General features: G+C 39.0%; 4 protein-coding genes, 1 non-coding gene and 1 pseudogene across 6 annotated transcripts; 2 read left to right on the top strand and 4 right to left on the bottom strand.

Annotated features, from left to right (window-relative positions):
- Positions 1 to 2,682: 2,682 nt before the first annotated feature.
- On the top strand, positions 2,683 to 5,450 carry LOC126785853 (uncharacterized). Its single transcript, XM_050511515.1, has 10 exons — positions 2,683 to 2,968; positions 3,159 to 3,244; positions 3,336 to 3,402; positions 3,526 to 3,668; positions 4,132 to 4,180; positions 4,291 to 4,428; positions 4,533 to 4,613; positions 4,715 to 4,891; positions 4,974 to 5,060; positions 5,144 to 5,450. The coding sequence occupies exons 1-10, from the start codon at positions 2,738 to 2,740 to the stop codon at positions 5,204 to 5,206; spliced, it is 1,122 nt and encodes a 373-aa protein (XP_050367472.1). The 5' UTR covers positions 2,683 to 2,737; the 3' UTR covers positions 5,207 to 5,450.
- Positions 5,451 to 5,499: 49 nt separating this feature from the next.
- LOC126785865 (uncharacterized) lies at positions 5,500 to 6,217 on the bottom strand. The gene is made up of 2 exons (XM_050511530.1): positions 6,150 to 6,217; positions 5,500 to 6,059 (listed from the first exon to the last, which is right to left on the bottom strand). Exons 1-2 carry the CDS (start codon positions 6,181 to 6,183, stop codon positions 5,599 to 5,601), a joined length of 495 nt encoding a protein of 164 aa, XP_050367487.1. The 5' UTR covers positions 6,184 to 6,217; the 3' UTR covers positions 5,500 to 5,598.
- A 59-nt stretch (positions 6,218 to 6,276) lies between these two features.
- TRNAG-GCC (transfer RNA glycine (anticodon GCC)) lies at positions 6,277 to 6,347 on the bottom strand. Its single transcript has one exon. It is a non-coding gene; the product is annotated as a tRNA-Gly (tRNA).
- Positions 6,348 to 6,472: 125 nt separating this feature from the next.
- On the top strand, positions 6,473 to 8,994 carry LOC126785856 (probable protein phosphatase 2C 26). 2 transcript variants are annotated; one of them, XR_007671123.1, is made up of 11 exons: positions 6,473 to 6,657; positions 6,782 to 6,833; positions 6,972 to 7,051; positions 7,222 to 7,303; positions 7,402 to 7,472; positions 7,585 to 7,664; positions 7,764 to 7,861; positions 7,991 to 8,114; positions 8,209 to 8,286; positions 8,391 to 8,439; positions 8,701 to 8,714. XR_007671123.1 is itself a non-coding variant. In XM_050511519.1 (11 exons), exons 1-11 carry the CDS (start codon positions 6,515 to 6,517, stop codon positions 8,751 to 8,753), a joined length of 915 nt encoding a protein of 304 aa, XP_050367476.1. In that variant the 5' UTR covers positions 6,473 to 6,514; the 3' UTR covers positions 8,754 to 8,994. The 2 variants fall into 2 exon arrangements, 1 of the variants encoding a protein (XP_050367476.1); XM_050511519.1 differs by having other exon boundaries at positions 8,204 to 8,286; positions 8,701 to 8,994.
- A 287-nt stretch (positions 8,995 to 9,281) lies between these two features.
- On the bottom strand, positions 9,282 to 11,782 carry LOC126785854 (uncharacterized). Its single transcript, XM_050511516.1, has 2 exons — positions 10,806 to 11,782; positions 9,282 to 9,899 (listed from the first exon to the last, which is right to left on the bottom strand). The coding sequence occupies exons 1-2, from the start codon at positions 11,592 to 11,594 to the stop codon at positions 9,681 to 9,683; spliced, it is 1,008 nt and encodes a 335-aa protein (XP_050367473.1). The 5' UTR covers positions 11,595 to 11,782; the 3' UTR covers positions 9,282 to 9,680.
- Positions 11,783 to 14,025: 2,243 nt separating this feature from the next.
- LOC126785852 (UDP-glycosyltransferase 87A1-like) lies at positions 14,026 to 15,837 on the bottom strand (annotated as a pseudogene).
- Positions 15,838 to 20,450: the final 4,613 nt, after the last annotated feature.

Below are 20,450 nucleotides of genomic sequence, written 5' to 3'. Positions count from 1 at the left end.
TAGTTCTTCCATCACCAATCGTTCGGTATTTTGGTTCAATTTCTTTTCGTGTTCTTCGTTATTAGAGTTACATGTTTGGTTTCTGATTTATAATTATTTATAATTCAATTTATTAAATTATATATGCATTATATCACTACTTTCTCTAACATCGCCATGGCCCAGGGCCGGCCCTGTTAGTACTTACACCATAAATCTGGAGATTGAGAAACTTCTTAACCTACTCAGCTACTCTGATGATTTTATAAGGTGGTAATGAGGAAAGCAAATCTCAGCTGTTATTCAGCTACTCAGCCGAGTTAGTAAGACCGTAAGAGACTAAGAGCCTATGTATGAAACCCCGATACCTAGATTCGAATCCCACTAACGCTAATATTGGAGTTATATTAAGGTGTTTCATAGTGACCATGAAAGAAGAAGCGTTATGCCAAGATCCTCACGTGTGGAACTTTCATACCCATGGTGTGTTTCATAATTTAACTATATTTTTTTGTTACAATAATTTAACTACATTTTCAAATTTAGATTAAATTATATTTCATGTATTACTATTCTAATACTTGTCAGACTTGTTGAAATTATGGTCTCACAGTTTCTTTTAATTATAGAAATTGTGGGTGAGTAAGTCAGCAAACGTAAAATAAAAACTTTATTTTTTCGTTTATATTTGTCAAGTTACACTCTTATTTCTCATAAATATATATATATAGTGATAATTAATAAATTCTGGAAAAATTAAGCAATGTAAAAATTTAATAATTTGACTTTTTTTATATTTCTTAAGATCGTTTTAAGAATTAATTTAAAAAAAATGATTTTATAAGCAAAACATATAAGGGAAAATTATAAAAAAAAATATCTCCCAACTTATATTAAAAAAAATCACTACTTATTAATTAATTATAAAAAGATCATTACATTTAAGTGGAAATTATAAAAAAAAGTTAACAAAATTAAAAAAAATCACTTTAATTTTTTTTTTCTGGACCATTTTGCTCTTTTTCACTCTTTTTTTTTCATTATTTTTCTAATTTCGGTCATAATTTTCTCATCCGGCGATAGATTTTGACGAAATTGGTACCGTTAGAAAGATCTCGCTCCCCTATTTCATTTGATATACTACCCACTCTGAATCGACTAACCGTACAAGACGCAACAACCATCGCAAAGGGTTGCCTCCATTGATGGCGGTGCTCCAAGTAATTCCAGCGAAACCGAAACTCAAGGTTTTCCTAATTCTAGTTATTCTCTTCACTCTGAGCATACTTATACCAATCTCATTTGAATTTTAACAAAATTTCGCATATTTCCACATTTCCTCTCGGCATGTCACACCTCCTGTCACAACTACTATCACAGACACTGTCACACTAACTGTCACACCCACTGTCACAACCTCTGTCACACTACCTGTCACACCTCATGTCACACTACCTGTCACACCTCATGTCACATTACCTATCACACATTCTGTCACACTACTTGTCACAACCGCTGTCACAACCACTATCACACTAACTGTCACACCTGCTGTCGTAACCGCTGTCACAACCTCTAACACAACTATGTCTGAGTCACATAGTTGCTGAACCTTGTATGAGTCTAGCCCTGCTGTTGTAACCGCATTCTTGTAAATATTTCCAACTTTAGTAGCAATGTTATAAGAGATTTAAGAATATGACTTTTTTCTAATTTTGAAATCTTATCCGATTTTTTTTCTAATTTTATGAAATATGACTTTATAAACTTTTATATAAGAAAACAGTTAGCCGGTGTACCTTGATTTTGCTGCCCAAAATCTTGCGACGTCTAGGAAACTCCGCTCACCTGCGCATTATATCACTTAGGGGTGGCAATGGTATAGAAAACCATTCCAACCAATTTGTATACCAACCGTACCAAATATGTTGGTATATCAAATACTTGGTACATGGTATATGGTACAGTATACCGTACCAATATTAAAAATACGGTAGGTAGGTGGTATAGATTTTCCATATACCATGGTATATCGTACCTACCAACTTATATTATATTAAATTATTTAATTAAAAATATATATATCTTTAAATTTCAATTGTAGATTTATTGAAAAATAAATCCAAACCATATATATCTACTAACCTTAATTTAATCTCTCTGAGTTTCTTTCTCAAGTACACTATTTTTCTCGTCTTCAATTTCTTTATTTAATTATGAATGAATCGATTCAATCGAATTCCCAAGTACAAATGCTTAGACCTATCAGTAGCACCATCACTGCTTACAACATGTCAACACATATCGCATTTAAACCTATCATTTATTTTTTCAATTGTTTTGAGAATTCATAAGTACTTTAACAGGTTGACTATTTGGACTTTGACTTTCTATTTATGACTTTGTATTTGATAATTTGGTTGAAGTTATATAAGACTTTGAAATTCTATTGTTATTTTACTTATTTATTATTATTTATTTGGGTTGGGCCTTAAAATTTTTGGGCCTTAAATATGTTGGTACAAGCCCATTACCAACCGTACCAACCGAGTACCAACCGTACCACTTAATTGGTATACCAATGTTATTGGTTGGTATAAATTGTGGATTTTTCATACCAAATATATATTGGTTGGTATATGGTATTGGAAAATTAAGACTGGTATACCAACCAATCCAGCGCTAATATCACTCCCTCCTCCCCCTTCTTAACCTGCACCAACCCCACTCCCTTATCCTACGCACCCGACTCGCCGTCATGTCTGCCGCTTCTCTCGCCGTCATGTCTGCCGCTTCTCTCGCCGTCTCCCCCATTTCTCTCAACTTCTCCGGCCTCCGAAATGGCTCCGCCCGCCCCGTCCTCGGATTCCGCAACCTCTCCCGATCTAGGGTTTCCATGAGCGTCTCCGTCGGATCATCGCCGACTGTCACCGACGAAGCCTTGTTCGCCGATTACATGCCCACCAATGCCTTCCTCTTCCCCGGCCAAGTAAGCTTCTTGCTCTACATTGTCGCTGTTCTGAGGATAGTTCAATTTGGAATTGCTTCTTGGAAATCTAAGTTTGATATGGAAATTTGTGATTTGGAGTTGAATTGAGTAGTTCAATTTTGCTTAGGTGAGATTATTAACTAGTGCTTAAAATTGAGCTGAATTTGATTTGTGTTTGTGGTGAGTTTAGGGTGCACAAGGACTTGGAATGGGGAAGGAAGCTCAGAGCGTGCCGGCAGCTGCGGAGTTGTACAAGAAAGCTAATGATATTTTAGGGTAGCATTCGAATTGTTTTCGTTGATTTTTCACTTGGCAATGTGTGATCTTTTTATCTCCGGAAATGATTTTGTGTATCTGGTGATTGCAGGTTTGATCTTTTAGATGTTTGTATTAATGGACCGAAGGAGAAGCTGGATTCTACTGTTATAAGCCAGGTACGCGTTGATTTCCATTGTTTGGTTTATAGGGAGTGCTGCGTGACAGGGGCTTTTCAGGATAGGGATATTAGAGGAGATTAGATCTTGTAGCGATATGCATTGATTAGTATCTGCTTGCAGCCGGCTCTTTATGTCACCAGTCTAGCTGCTGTTGAGTTGCTTCGTGCACGCGATGGAGGTCAAGAGATTATTGATTCTGTTGATGTTACATGTGGCTTAAGTTTGGGAGAATACACTGCTTTGGCATTTGCTGGTTCATTTAGGTGAGTCTTTGAATTGAGCTAAAGATTTCAGTCATGCTACAGTTGGAACCTGGAACCCTATTCAAGCTTCATTTAAACCAAAAATGTGTATTAAATTTTGTATAAAATACTATTCTTTAGCTCATCAACTTAATCATGTCATTTGTGCGATTATATACAAGTAATGACTCGTGACCTAAAAAGCTCAGATTCTGGCTTTCCCTAATTATTAGATAGTGAAGATGCTACCTACTACCTAGGGCATTGGTACAGTGTAGGAGATTCATGCACTAGCTGTATGTCGCATATTTACTGCATTTCCCTAATTATTAGATAGTGAAGATGCTACCTAGGACATTGGTACAGTGTAGGAGATTCATGCACTAGCTGTAATTCGCATATTTACTGCATTTCTCTGATCTTGTGTAGTGTTCATTTTCTCGTATTAATGTTCCCTATATTTTTGGTTTTTTCGCAATGTAAGCTTTGAGGATGGGCTCAAGCTGGTTAAGCTAAGGGGAGAAGCTATGCAGGTAACATTTTAGTTGTAAAATATGCTCGTTTTAGCTCAAGCTGGTCTCGATTCATAATCTTGAAAGAGGATAGATTTTGATGTTTTTGTACTCTTTGTAACTTTCTCCAGGAAGCTTCTGATGCTGCCAAAGGTGCCATGGTCAGTGTCATAGGGCTGGACTCAGACAAGGTTCAGCAGCTGTGTGAGGCAGCCAATGAAGAAGTTGATGACAAAGACAAAGTTCAAATTGCAAATTTCCTATGCACTGTAAGGTTTTTGAATCCCACTTAGTAAGCTTCACCAGGGAATTGCTTCTTTATTGCTTTTATCAATAAACTTGGCCATGACACCACATGATTCTACTGTGGCAGGGAAACTATGCTGTTTCTGGAGGTGTGAAAGGAGTGGAAGCACTAGAGGCCAAGGCAAAGTCATTCAAGGCCCGAATGACGGTATTATTCTTCATCTATTATTCAAATTGAGTTTCAATGCAATTCCGCACCTACATTATTAGAAATGATGAAGCTCCCTGCCTGCTTTCTTCTACACTCAGGTGCGTTTAGCTGTGGCTGGTGCTTTCCACACTAGATTTATGGAGCCTGCTGTATCCAGATTGGAAGCAAAACTGGCAGCAACACAGATTAGAACTCCTAGAATACCAGTAATCTCCAACGTTGATGCGCAGCCACATTCAGACCCTGACGTGATTAAGAAAATACTGGCACGCCAGGTAAGCAGTCGGAACTGTCCTCTTCATTCACCAACACTCACCATAAAGAATATTAATCTGGACCCTTGACTCCATATCACAGGTGACTTCCCCCGTTCAATGGGAAACAACAGTCAAGACTCTCCTCTCCAAGGGGCTGAAGAAGAGTTATGAATTGGGACCTGGAAAGGTCAGAATCACTTATATTTTAGCACACAATAGTTTCCTGTTTAATTTCTCCATTCTGAAGTTTATATTCGGGTCATCTATCAGGTTATAGCCGGCATTGTGAAGAGAATGGACAGAAGCGCTGAGGTTGAAAACATTGGAGCTTAGGAAATCAACCCAGATGCAGTTGGGATACACCTGCAATGTGATTCTGTCGCCAATGCGTGTAGCTGAAAGAATTTGTGGCGCATATCGGCAGAAGTTGTTTGTTCAGCCAAACCAATACAGCACATGAAAATTTGAATTTTCCGGGAAACTTAATAGCATCTAGAGTTAAGTACTGTATCATCATAAATAAACGTTGGGGTTTATGTTTTTCTCAGTTTGTAAGGTTTGTGATTCAGTGTAGAGCAGAGTGTATTGAACGGAAAAAGCTGGTTCTTGTAAGTTACATTATGAGAAGCTGAAATGATAGTACTCTCATTAATCAAAAAGGAAGAACCTTTAATCCAAATGCCACATTTTTCGAAATCAATTCAGATTGATGAAAACAAGAACGATCAACTCTGGGGTGACTGCCGGAGCCGGCGAAGCCGATCGATCCAGTTCTCTTCGGGGATCCGTTCAGCCCAGTCTGGAGCCACTCCGGCAAACGAGATCCCCCTCATGGCCTCCATAACTCTCGTCGCATTCTCCGGCGTCAACGGCGCGTTGCGGCGGCTCTCGTCCTCCCTGATCGCCGAATCAGAGCCCTCCCCAATCTCCTCTCCCTCTTCCTCTTCGTTGCCGCTGTCATTGACGCCGTCGTTTAATCTGAGCGACGACACTCCCCTCTGCGCCTGGTCTGTAATCACGCCGTTGGGGAGGAGCTGCGAGTGAGAAACGACGGCGTCGTGTTGGGGATGCTGAATGTCGTCGTCGTCTTCGGAATCGACGGCGGAGACTGGCTGGTAGTACTCGGCGGCGGCATCTTCGTCGTCGATGTTGGTGTCGGAATCGCTTCCGCTGTGGTTTTCTAGAGCTGCAAAACACATGTCATCGAAATATGAATCAAACAACGAACACAGAGAGAGAGAGTTTTTGATGATTAAAAAGTGAGGAGGAGGGAGACCTTGGATGAAATCGTTTGGAGAGGTCGCGTTCATGGTTTTGCAGTCTCTTGAAGAAAGAGCCCAAGTTGTTGAGAGAAGCTGAAATAGATTTGCGACGGAATAAAAAGAGTTGTAAAACAAAACAAATGCACCAGCCGGGAATCGAACCCGGGTCTGTACCGTGGCAGGGTACTATTCTACCACTAGACCACTGGTGCTTCTCGCAAGCTTGGACCTGAAATTACAATCATATCCCGAGTAACTGCACACAGTCACAGATTGCGAGGCAACACAACTACCACTCATTTGGGCTGTGCAAGCTTTGCCTAGAGCTACTAGCTCTGCTGCTACGCAGAGGGAGAGAAGGAGAGTGGAAGCGGGATAAATGGCAGTTCCCATTTTCAGGGCCACAGTTCCCAAGTTTCACTCACTCATTCACCCCTTGTTTTCTACTTCATTTCCTGATGAACCTTCAAAGAAGAGGAGGCTGTTGGTCTCCTGTGCTCCATCAGAAACCAAGTCAGTTCGGTGAGCCAATCTTCAATCCTCATTCCTCGGCCCCATGTCTTTGTTTTCATTTAATAACGTTAGTACTGTGAAAGTATGGTAACTTGAGCATTGGAGCTTATAATTTCTGTGGCATATTTTGTAGGGAAGGGCTGTCTTTCTGTGTTGGAACTCACCTTATTCCACACCCCAGCAAGGTAGTTCACAATTGCAAAGCTTTAATCTTTTTATTTCCATCATGGATATTTGTGTTGGGGCTGCAATCTTTTTGCATGTTATTTTGTTTAGCTTTTATCAAGGCATTTGTGTGTTTACGAGTTTTGATGTTTGGAAAGGTTGAAAAAGGAGGAGAAGATGCTTTCTTTGTGAGCAGCTATAATGGGGGAGTTATTTCTGTTGCTGATGGTGTCTCTGGGTATGAATTCTAAGGTTCTCAGTTGGAAAAAGAACGAAAGTGAAAGATATGTACACTTAAATCATTGATAAATTGCAAGAAATGAATTGAAAATCGGGTTTATGAAATACGAATTAGAGTTGAGTTTTTCAGTTCCGGAATGTGTGATTTTCTCATTTTTGATTTTCCAGTTGGGCTGAACAGAATGTGGATCCATCACTGTTTCCTAAAGAATTGATGGCTTATGCTTCATCGTTTGTGGAAGATGCGGAGGTGAAGAATTGGCATTCTTTTTTGCAGCAGTATATTCTTGAGTTTAAGCATATGTAGGTGTTTTATAATTGATCCACGTCTTCTTGCCGATGTAGCAGGTGAACGATAATCCTCAGGTTCTGATAGGAAAAGCACATGCTGCTACCTCCTCTGTGGGTTCTGCTACTGTGTAAGTTGATCACTCTGTCAAGCTACCCTTGCTGTACTATTCATTTCTTTCAAGCATTGAACACAGTTTTCCATACACACATATTTAGTTTTGCTTTACTTCTTATGGCTAGGATTGTTGCCATGCTGGAGAGGAATGGCATTCTGAAGATTGCCAATGTCGGGGATTGTGGACTCAGGGTTATTCGTGGAGGTAATAACAGAATAGTTATGATTTGTGCAACGTTGGGAGCTGTTGTTTGTGTTTTTTTTTTCTCTAGATTCTTAGATGACTCCATCGGTGAACTTGCAGGTAAGGTATATTTTTCTACATTGCCACAGGAACATTATTTCGATTGTCCTTTCCAACTTAGCTCACAAGCTTTCGGCCAAACTTACCGTGATGCGGTGGTAATTATCTTTAATCCAACACTATATGACTGCCATCTACATTTTGTTGACTGTGAATTTTTCTTACTAATCTATTATAAGTCGAATTTTAAAAGTCTGGTAATTCTGGATCTTCATTTCCAATTGCAGCTTAGCAGTGTTGAGTTGATGGAGGGAGACACAATAGTAATGGGTTCCGATGGACTTTTTGATAATGTCTTCGACCATGAAATTGTTTCGACATTGACAGGATACAGAGATGTTGCAGAGGCTGGTAGATGTTTCTAAAATTAACAACTGCTATGCAGATAAGAAAATATTGTATGCTATGCTCTACTAACTGAAAATTGATTTTAATGCTAGCAAAGGCATTAGCTAATTTGGCAAGCAACCATTCTAAGGATTCGAAGTTTGAGTCGCCCTACATCATTGAGGCCAGGGCCAGGGTAATATAACATTTGAAGTTATCTGACTTTACTAACTTATAAGTGATAGCCCATGACCGGTTAAAAAAAAACTTGAGCACATGCCTTTTCTCTCTGTCTTTCAGGGTTTTCAAGCACCTTTTTGGAAGAAAATGCTTGGAATGAAGCTTACAGGTAAACTATACCAAGTTTAATGTCACAAGGCCATTTCACACCTCATACACTGCAGCCATTGTTCGAAAATTTCAAGTTTCATCTGGAGAAGTTATTCCAAACAGAGTGAAATGAGAACTGCTCCAGTGTTTTAGCGAGATTAATTTTTCTTGAAGACCCCATTGTCATTGCCAATGCCTCAACGTTTTACTCTGGAGAGTGCAAACTGTACTCAGGCCTTCTGCCTTCTGTTGATTTAACTACTGACCTCAATTTATGCAGGTGGAAAACCAGATGATATCACTGTGGTGGTTGGTCAGGTTACAAGTCTATGAAGCATTTTGATCTTCATATTCAAACTTGGGGTAGCTGTTGTATACAGTTTTACTACAGCTGTTTTTAACAGTCATGCAACTCGATAAAGAAGATTACAGCTACCAGATATAAGCATTTCCTCGAGAAATGGTGGATTACATTTATGCAGAAAGCAAGGCAGTTGGATTTCAAAATAGTAACATGTACTTTCGTACTTTAAAGCTTTGATAAAGCGTCAATTTCTGATACAAAATGTGTGATTTGTCACGCTTCATCCCCTAAACAGCCTTTTGGTAACAAAAAGAAAACCATTATTATTTTTGAACCATAGTTCAACCAAGTGTAGAGTATACACCAAATTAGCCAATTAGGAGTTACAAATTCAATTGAAATTTTGATATTAGCACATTTGCTCACCACACAACCTGATTTAACAGGAGGATTGTCAGTGCTATAACAAAAGCAAAAGCATCCAACTATTAAGCTTACAAGCCATCCCAGAAAAATTCCTGAACTGGAGAAATAGCAGGATTGAAATCATCGTATATCTGTGAACTGTGTATTTGTGAGAGCTGGATTACTCAAAAACCTTAATAATCAACAACAAACCACATTTTTCTCGAAAAAAACAATAAAACACTTATTCTTCTCTCTTTGGCATAAAATAAAAAGATTTATCTTAAATTATTGGGACAAACACTGGGCAGGTGAAAAGAAAAACTACAAAAACAGACTACAAATGGCTACAATACAAACAACTCAACCAGCACCAATGAATTTGACTTGCTGACTAATCCTGTGTATTGAATCTGTGTATCGAATCGACTGCCAGTGAAGCCTGAAAATTTCCAATGGACTGACTTCCTTACTCAACCATCGTGTGATGCAAACTTTTACAAATCTATCGCTAATGCAACGAAAAAAACTCCTTTGTCTTGAAAGGTTATTCAGGTCACAGTGCCACTGTTACTATCACTATCGTTGAGTTCTTGAAAAAAGGTCTTTGACGCTTCATATGTTGACCAGCAGATAGCAGCAGCAGGGGCATGGAATAGCATTCTTGGAGCCCATCCTCTCACAAGTCCTCTGTATCCATCCTTTCTCAGTATTGTTCGAACCACATCTCCAATTGAACCACTTTTAAATCTGTCACACCCGCAAATTCCCTGTATGGCCGACAGATGTATCCAAAAATGTCACTGGCTTCATTTAGAAATGCACAAGTATTTATCTATCACTGGTATTAATTGTAAATTGTCCAATCAACCTGATCATAATTGAGTAGAACATGCAAGGAAGTTTTCAGAAGAGCACAAGCAAATAAGTATACAAATAAGGGAAGAAGCAGGTAACAGTGTCTGGATGACTCTTCAATGAAAATGATGCTTACATGTGAATAGTAGAAAATGTAAGTCTTCTGATCTATAATCATTTACATCAAACATTAAGCTGTAATCAAGGAAAAACACTTTATGTATGAAGTTTAAGATCCAAGTCATTTCAGACCTTTAATCTAAAATCTATGGCGTTCGACATATTATTTTCTGTTTCTTCTTCACATAATTCTCTACCAAAAGAAAAGAATAGCATAACACTGATAAATCCTGTTACCCATATCCTAGAGTATAACTTAGGATGTTGGATACGACGGACCTGAAGCATCAGTGCGTCCAAAATATAGCTATTTAGATTGTCAATTTGGTCATTGAAGTATATTGTATAAGTATATTATCTTATTTAGTTTCGTTAGGGTAAGCAACTTGCTTCAGTTGAAGTTTGTTATTTACAGTGTGACTAATAATCAACATCTCTGGACACAACTAGTATAGATTGCTATGTATCAACATTAAGGTTTTCGATTGCACGAGCTAGTGTCATAATTGTATCAGATGTCTAATAAAGCAAGAGAGATTTGGGTACAAATTGCACAATCCATTTCACAGCCATACTTCAAACTACGCCAACATCAATGACATTTCCAAGACAACATCAATATAAGTTAACTAACCTAAAAAAAATCAGTAGATACCTGACATTGTAACTGAGTTTGGACATAAATAAACAGAACATACCTGACATTGTAACTGAGTTTTAACCACATCAAGCGGCGTGGTGACGGCCGAGGCCAATCCTCCAGCTGCAGCACCAGCAGTAGCATGAACAATCAGCCTCTCCTCATCCGCATGCTCGGGCGAAATCTCCATCAACCCCTTCTTCACCGCCTCATACGTCGCGAAATGCACCGCCGTGAACGGCGCATTCATCAACACCGTAGTCCTATAACTAGCGTAAAAAGCCTTAACCCCATCTTCCCTAAACACCTTCTTCACACAGTCCCACACACCCTTGTAGGGGCTATTCCCCAGCTGCAGCCTCTGCTTCACCATATCCATCGGCGTCAAAACCGCGTCGCTCGCAACCGTCGCGAAAACCCCGGAAACAGCGTGGGCTGCCGAGTTGTTCGGGTTGCCGTGGGAGAAGTACTTCTTGGAGGCTTCGTACACCGAGAAGTAGACGGCATGGGCCGGGCCGGCGCCCAGGCCCATGGCGCCAATGCCGCGGTAGAGCCCGGCGGGGCCCTCGACTTTCATAATGGAGCCGAGTGCCTGCCGGATACCGACCGACTTAATCGGGCAGGACCCGAGAGCTTGCATATGGGTCTTGACGGTGTCGACGGGGAACATGGCCATGTGCTCGACCATGCCGGCGATAGAGCCGGCGATCATGAACTGCCAGAAGTGGAGGCCGTCGTGGGCGGAAGCGGCAGTGGGGGTGGCGGCGAGGTGGTCGACTGGGGCGTAGTCGGTGGGAATGGGGTGGAAGTCCGGGTTTTGGAACTTGGGCTTTGCGTCTGTGGCCATTTGGGGATTGAGAAGTTGGGATTTAGGGTTGAATGTGGGGATTTTAGGGTTTGGGGCTTCTCCATAAACAGGTGCATCAGCAGGTAGAGGATTGGAGTTGGATCATATTTTAATCAAAGAGGGAGGGGTTTAAGTTTGACGGGTCAGAGAAGAAAGCTGGAGAAGAAGAAGAAGCAAGATTGGATTTTTTTTTCGGTTAGATTAGGGCTCCAAGATTACCGGAATTAGGGTTTTTCCTATTTGGGAGAAAAAAAAAACGACACCAGGGGGTAATGCCGTATCCTGTATGCTCTGTTTGTTTTTCTGGAAGTATATGTGAAAATAGCAACATTGCAAGGCCCAATGGGCTATCGTTCTATCTGATTCTGGCTCCTATCCCAGCTCTCTCTTATCGCTTCCTCTCGAGTTCTCATGTCTAAACAATTGATAACTCTTAAAAACACCAAGCCATCTTAGACTCTTAGTTATGTTAGAGAGTTTCGACATAAATAAAATAAAATTTACATAGGTCTAATACATTGGTTCTCTTACTTTCTATTCTAATTCTATTTTGATCAGAAGTGAAACAGCAAGTCACCTCGGTTACGTTATCTATTAAGTTATATATTCAAATATTATGTATCAAGTCTTATGTTTTTGGTAGAATCAATTGCTTATGTGCGAGGTTGTTTTGTTTAGTTAGTCTATTGTAGACTCGATTGCTTTATGTAACATCGATTTTACATGCATTTCTAGGTGTACTAGAAATATCAAAATTTTTTCCTATTTCCTTATATATTCAGGGCTGCTTGTTTAGATCAGCATTCCCTATTAAAGCACCTACGATGAATGAGAAAAGTCCGTTCAAGCAAAATCGAAATTTTTTTTGATCTGGCTGAAAACTTGCCTGCACAACTTGTGTTAATTCAAATGTTCATCCTCTGCTTTGTCTTAATTACTTTTCTAATGGAGTTGGCAACCATGGATCAAGCAAAGGATATGGTAGCTGGCTTAGGCGAGATGCCATCGGCAGTGGAGATGTTGGGAGTCTTGGTGATGGTGGTACTAACTTTGGTTGTCGGTGGAAACTCTATGGGCAGAGATGTGATAAATTTCCTAAGGGACCAAATAGCCATCTACAGAAACTTTAGAGTCGAAGGGACCATAGTCTATGATGCATGGATACGGCAAAAAATTTAAAATGTTGTATCGTATCTGTACTCAATACGGATTCGTGTTGGATATGCCTTGGATACGTATCCAAACTTATTTTGACGTATCTTTGATTTCATATACGCGTTTGACCAAATAGACACTTCAGGGATACGTTTTTGGATAGATTTTAGGGCTAATTTTGTCTTTCTTCATCAATTAAAGATAAAACCTTTTAATTCCTTTTTTGGTTAACTTCTTGCTTATTTTAGTAAAGCTTATATCAAACAATTTAATTAACCTCTTTTCCATTATTTTTATATATGCAAATTTATGCCAATAGTTTCAATAATGTTTATATTATATATATATATATATATATTATAGTATATATTATTTTAATAATTAAAAACGTATCCAGTAGGATGTTTTTCTTGAAAATTCACGTATCACATATCTCCGTATCACGTATCATGCACCCCGTATCCGTTCTCGTGCATCATAGACTACGGTGACTGTGCAACATCTTATAGTTGTTACAGTCATATTACTTCTGGCAAAACTTATAGCCTCAGTAATTATAAATTGGTTAAGAGACCAAATAGCCAAGTACATTAATAAATCCAGAGTCAAAGTGATTCTGGTGATGGTCCAGCATGTTGTAGTTTTTGCAATCATATTAGTTCTGGCCATGTAATAGCCTCAATGCTTACTAATCTGTGGTCTATGAATCAGGATTATACTGATTTTGTCCCAACTTAAGCTGAAACCATTTCAGCTCAAAATATCTCCATAAAATTGATAATGATTCACTCACTTATATTCTTGTTTGTTACTTTTCGATGTATTATACTTTTTTTAGTTACTTTTATGTGTATCTGTTGTTCTCAACGAGGAATCAGCAAGTGATTACATAAGTGGAGCTGTAGAGGTGTGAACTCTGCTCTGTTGTTCTCCATCCAGTTAATGCAATCTTTCTATTTGTGAACTAGCATTCTAGCATAAATCTTGTTGGTTAGTACTCAAACATGATTGAAACATATTACTGAAAAAAAAAAACAATAGCAGCTGTAACAGGAACTGAATATGCAACAGCATCGTATACGGATCCTAATAACCATATCCGTTCATTCATGTGAAAGGTTTATATCGAGAAACACTGGTCAATTGATTCAACGAACTCGCAAGTACACACCAAGCATTAGTTAATTATATAGAAAACGGAAAAGAAAATTCCAAACCAATACTTGAATTGCAAAAATCAGCCTATTTCCCTTCACCATCCTACAAATCCATGAATTTGCTTGCCAGCCCTGCAATTTCTTCTCTTGTGTGTGACACCACCTGATCGACTATTAATGAAAGAATGGGATCCATTAAGAAGTAAAAAGACAGAGCTACAAGGTTGAGAATCAAGGCACTCTAGATAATTCTGATCACTACTCTAGGCAATGAAAACTCTGCTCTTAAAAATGTAGATGACTGTAGTTTCAAGCTCATAGATAGAAGCAAACAAGAGATATTGTGTTTTGGGGACCCAAGAAAAATCCTCAAAAATATTTGCCAGCTTATATGGGTTGCTTCAATTTTATGAAGTTCTCAATTACTGTACAGACAACCAGTTCATGACTTCAGAGTTCAGACACAAAGCTAATTTGAATATATTGAATTGAACCTACAAGGTCATGGCATCCATTCTTATCATGCTATGGTTAAGATCGAGGTATCAGACAGCCGCAGCTTTGGTTATGTCCATGATAAAATCATCAAGATTCTTGTCAGATGAACCACCTTCTGCAATTGCTCCATGACACAAAGTGCTGAGTTCCTTAACTCTATTTCTCATCTCCTTTCCATCACTGCTTTCAAGATCCATAAACCTCCGCACAAGGTCAGCAATATCTTCCCTAGTCATCAAATCTTGATCGCATTGTACTTCTCTCTTAATAATCTGGCCAATGTTCCAGTCATCAACTATTCGCCTACTGTTTGGAAACTGATCAAAAGCCAAAGGGGAAGTAAGCATTGGAACACCAGAAAACACAGCTTCCAGAGTCGAGTTCCACCCACAATGTGTCCAAAAACCACCTACAGAACCATGACACATTGACACAACACCTTTAATTGCTAACACCATGGCACCACTAACCCCATATCACCACACCTCTGTTTCAACCTATCACTCTCTCCCCTAGCAACCCACAAGAACCGGATGCCACTCTCTTGAAGCCCGGCAGCGAATAAATCCATTTGGGTGCTCGAAACTGAAAGATAACTCCCCAACGAAATGTACAAGACAGAGTCTTTTGGTTGGGAATCTAATTATTTCAGATAGTCAAGCCCATTGTCACATTCTAGCTCTAAATAAGGTATTGCAGGACCAACTGGGTAAACAGGGAAATGGTATTCTGCTTGTAGAAAGTCTATAACTTTGGATTCAAGCTCATACACTGAGGTCAAGTAATTTGCCTTCGAAACCATTGAAATGTACTCCATTGCGTGCTTGGTTACTCTTGTGTCCTCTAACTCATCTGTTTGGTCCAATTTCTGGTCTCCATCTTCCATCACACAAAAAAACCAAACAAACCCAATTGCCTAATCAATTTCAATTATTTTATTTCCTTCTACTGAACAATCATAGACAACTACAAAGATCAAAACTTCGTCACATACCTAACAAACCCATCTTCAGCTCTTCACATGTGGTTGCAAAGACCGACGCGGATGCCGTCCAGCGCGACGCCACCGGAATATTTCTCCGGCGGGCGGCGGGAATAGCCCAGAGAAGTTCGGTATCGACTATGATCACCGTCACCGGAGGCTGAATTCGACCCATCAACTCCTCAAATGGAGCTTCCATTTTTGTCAGCACTGCTTCGTAAAATTCAGGGTAGTTTTGACTGCGAACTAGTTCGGATGGAAGAACGTTTGGGATGGTGGGGCTTAGGATCGGCGGCTATGAAGGCAAGCCAATCCTCGGTGAGGACAATGGTGATTCGAAAGTTGTCTCTCTTTAGAGATAGTAGCTTGCAGAGGTTGATCATGGGTTGACGCGGCCTCTCCCGGGAAAAGGAACCGCCACCACGTGGCAGACGGTAGAGGTTGTGTTCATGCATGGCCGGTCCTGAGATTTCGGGCTCGACGAGAAAATTTGGCCCCTTGTTAAAAAAAATTAAAACGATAAATTTTTTAAAACAACAAAACATAACAATAAAACTTTCAATAATAATAAAATGTTATAAAATTTGAAACAAAAATATAAAAATTACAAATATCAGTATCTTTTACTCAAAAATTGTCATTCTTGCTTGAACCTTCTTTAGCGCCTCCTTCGTCTGAATCTTTTTTTTTTAGCCCTAGAATGATGCTTCCTGATTGGAGCCATATAGCACCCTGCAAAATATAATAAAATTGTTGTCATAATCTGATAAAACCATAGAAAACAGATAATAATGTTCAATTTGTATCATGAGCATGACCTCACCACCATGTTTTTCATTCCAAAAACTAGGAAACCCATACAATATAAATTTCTTAACGGCTAGAAAACACAATATGATATACAAAAGAAGAGATGCAATATGAATAACATGGAAATGCTACCATAACTAACAACTACACTATGTAAACAAAACAGCCAATTAAAACTAAGTTTCATCAAGTCAAGCACGCAATAATCTCCTGCAAATTCGTTTTCCTTACAATTCATTCAATCATTTAGAGTTCTAGACATTTCTAATCACCGGAAGATTGCTTCGGAAAAAATCAAATGAGCTAGAAATCCAAACACTGATGGAATCTATCAATCTAATATCTAAGCTCAGATCTGTATCGAAAAGCACACATACATCTTCAACTTTACCAAACACCACAGATTCTCAATCTTTCTTCATACTTTCTCCAAACAAAAGCATATACAAAATTGAAAAGAATTAAAAGAGGAGACCAGTAACGTACCGGAGAGAGAAAGTCAGAAAACTGAAAATGATAGAAGAACGTAGCATCATTCTTTTACGACCCAGATTTTTTTTTACTATGTGTATATGATTAATTTTAGGAGCCCTTAAAATTGGGAGCCCAAAGCTGGTGCTTTAGTGGCTTTAGCCCAAGGCCGGCCCTGTGTTCATGTGTCTCCGATCAAGAAAAGGGAGTTTGGGGGGTTTTGAGGTGAGGGTTTTGACAATGAGGAATTGAAACAGATCCGTTCGATATTGGACGAGTTATGTCACTTCTGTGTTCTTTATTTTGGCCACTCGTTGATAGGATTATGGATTATTGAAAGTTAAAATGTTGAAACTGTAGATGAAACGCAGAAACGGATTACATGACTGTATTGTGATTCAATTTAATTAAGGAGAATAGTACAACAAGTCTATGTAGGGATAACAAGCAAATACCTATACTCCCCTTATATGACTAACACCCCCCTCAACTATATGTTTGGGGACAAGCATAATGGTTGGATTTAAGATACACAATATAGCTCAAGTAAATGAAGGAATGAAATTACAAGCTAACATCCCAATTCAAAATCACCCGGCATGGCAGCAAAGACAAAACACTGATGATCTCTGCAAATTTGACTTAAAGCTTGAATGTTGCAAGTTACTGCTAGTAGTCCCAACCAAGTCAGATGAATGAGTTTTGTAGAGCAGATCTGAAGGCAGCCTTTTGACAATTACCAATGCATGGCTATGACTACATGTTATTACAAACAAGATCAATTCTTGTAGCCGAATGTATGTAGCCACAGATTTGTCATTCCACAATGATCACCGGCTTAACATCCAAAGAGAAGGCACACATGAGTACATAAGACTCAAAAGCTAACGCCAGGACAGATTCAGGTCCATGATAAGAATATGCTGCGAATGTAAGAAAACTGTAGCATCCAATGACAAATTAACATCCACTCCATATCAAACTTCAAATGGGCAGAACGTAGAGGAACACTAGTACTATTCTGTTACACTTCAAGTATCCAACAATATGTATTATGAAGCTTAGACAAATGGGGTAGACATTGAAGTGAACCATTGCGGCAAGCAACAGACAACATAACACAAAAGACAATAATCTCATCATCGACAGTAGAGGATGGAAGAAAACATATCTGTAAATTTGCAAATGAGTATATTTGCAGAAATATAACCCCAAGTTGCACACGGACAGCTGCATATTCACATGCCTATTGGATAATCTTGCACAAACCCTTTGAATTTACGTATAGAATCAGGAAGAGTAATATCCTCATTTTTTTCCTCCCTCTCCCCGCAAGCGCACTTTCAGTGGCGAAAATTTTCTTCTGACCCGACCTAGATTCGGCCGATCCGACCCGATTTTTCCGACCGACTACGGTGGTTTTTTCAGGCGACCGGGCCAGCCCAGATCACTTCGCCTCCTTCTTGCACGCCTCCATGTGGTGGTGGATCGTGGAATAGTATGCCGGTTTCCATGTATCGAAACTCGGAAGTCGACCTGGAAACCTGACGGTGACCCAATTGTGTTCTTCAATTTTCTGGTGACCTCCGGCGAGTTTAGGCTTCACCACTGGTCTCAAACTCCTTGCCTCAATGTCGTCAACAACCCCTGCAAAGGTTTTGAGCTAAATCAAAAGGTAAGAACTCAAACCAAGAAATTTCAATTATAGGGTTCTTGATTTGGGATTTTTCGGAAATTCTGAAATTGGAGGTTTTAAGCTTTGATTTAGACTTTGTTGTGAACTAAAAAGTTGTTAGGAATGTCATTTAGATTGTGGTGGTGAAATTTGGTGGTCATTGGTGGTGGTCGGGAAATAGTGGTGCCGCACGAATAGTACGGTGAACAGTAATGTGAACAGTGGTCACGACCATTAACTGTGAGCAGTGTTCTGTAAAACAGTAATTCCGAACAATGTTTAGTAAATAGTAGAACATGAGCATTGTTCTATGAACATTGTTTTATGAACATCATTTATATTTATTGAAATCGTCACTTGATATTTTATGTATCGTTTTCTAAGCATTTTATTATGCTATTAGGTGACCGACGAAATGAGTGAGGGAATCGCTTTCGGTGTCGTAGAAGTTGCACGAGGGAAATAAGGTGAGTAAACCTCACAGTGATCATCATGATCAAAGTAGTGTTAGAATTATTGAATTTAGTTTGAGTTGTTAACATAGTCGTTGCATCACTAGTTTATAAAAATTATTTTAAAAATATGTTTTGGTTTAAATTACGTGAACTTAATCGTCTACGGTTCATGGGTAAGTGAAACGCTATTTTAATAAATGATTTAAAAAGGTTTTATTGATTATGTATTATGGTGAAAGTGAGTAAATCTCACTATCACGAGTCTACCATTGGCGGTGACTCATATTTACGTTTTATTAAAAAGATCGAACTATGACATATATATAATATATGGGTTGTGTATGTGTATAAAATGGTAAATACGATACATATATATGGGTTGCTACATTATATACTGTCACGTTCTTCTTTCCAAATGAATTATACTGTGGCAACTATATTTATTTTATTTGAGCAAGAGTCATTTTGTTGTAGTACAATAACATGGGTGAATTGTTATTGTAAGTGGTTTCAACATTGAGTCTTGTTAAAACGTTTTCTGTCTTCGGACATGTTTTTTCTGTCTTCGGACGTGTTTTCTGTCTTCGGACCTATTTTCTGTCTTTAGCCGTGTTTTTCTGTCTTCGGACGTGTTGGCAGAATCAGAACCAAGCCTTGGCCGGGTGACACTTACGATTCAGTTAAAGCTCTAATCTGTCTGCCGGAGTATTGCATGAGCGGTAACAGATGGGTTGCGTGAGTCTCATGAGTACCCATATTTTTTAAAGTGACATTGGGTACAGATGGGTTGCCCAGTGTCTGTCGGTGTACTGCATGAGGGGTAACATATGAGTACCTGAGTCTCATGAGTAGCCATGTTTTACATGATTTTAGGTAACCAAATGGGTTGCCCAGTGCCTGTTGGTGTACTGCATGAGGGGTAACAGATGAGTTGCCTGAGTCTCATAAGTTTCCATGTTTTTAAATGATTTTAGGTAACAGATGTGTTGCCTAGTGTCACATGAGTACGTTTGCTTTAAATGTTATTTGACATATTTATTTTGTATGCGATGTATGTTTACTGTTGATTTACTCATACGAGCTTAAAAACTTACTGGATTTGTGTTTACAATCCCGGTACACCAATTTGATGGTGTATGGGATAGTTCTGCAAGTGAGAATTCGCAGATTCGGAGGGTTTACTCTGAAGAATTATGTCTTCTGTTTGTGGTGAGGATTGAGTGAATTTTACATTTTCATTGGTTATAATACTGAGGTATAGACTGGTTATATATTATTCAAATCGACTGAGTCATGCTGTGGACTCAGTTTCGATACACTGTTATGATATGATGATTTCAATATATTTGAGATTGTTTTAGAGTTTTCATGGCTTCGAATTCGAATTTTTATCATTCGAATTTCAAGGTTGTGACAGTTGGTATCAGAGCGTAGGTTGCGTATTTGATGATTTATCAATATCATCCAGGAGCGATGACACGACTACAGCAGATTCCCATCACATGCTCTTCGGTATTGATATGTCACTGAGTACGCAAGAGTGTTTGTAACGACCCCAAAATTTCGAGTATAAAAACTCAAAATTTCAAAATCTTTAAACACCAAACAATCTCAACGAATCGAAATCGTTTAAAATGCCACATCGGATCATCT

The sequence above is a fragment of the Argentina anserina genome, chromosome 3 (assembly GCF_933775445.1).
Source record: "Argentina anserina chromosome 3, drPotAnse1.1, whole genome shotgun sequence".
In the NCBI taxonomy this organism is placed as follows: Eukaryota; Viridiplantae; Streptophyta; class Magnoliopsida; order Rosales; family Rosaceae; genus Argentina; species Argentina anserina.
The sequence above is the reverse complement of the archived record's forward strand: the minus strand, read 5'-3'. Positions and strand labels throughout refer to the sequence as shown.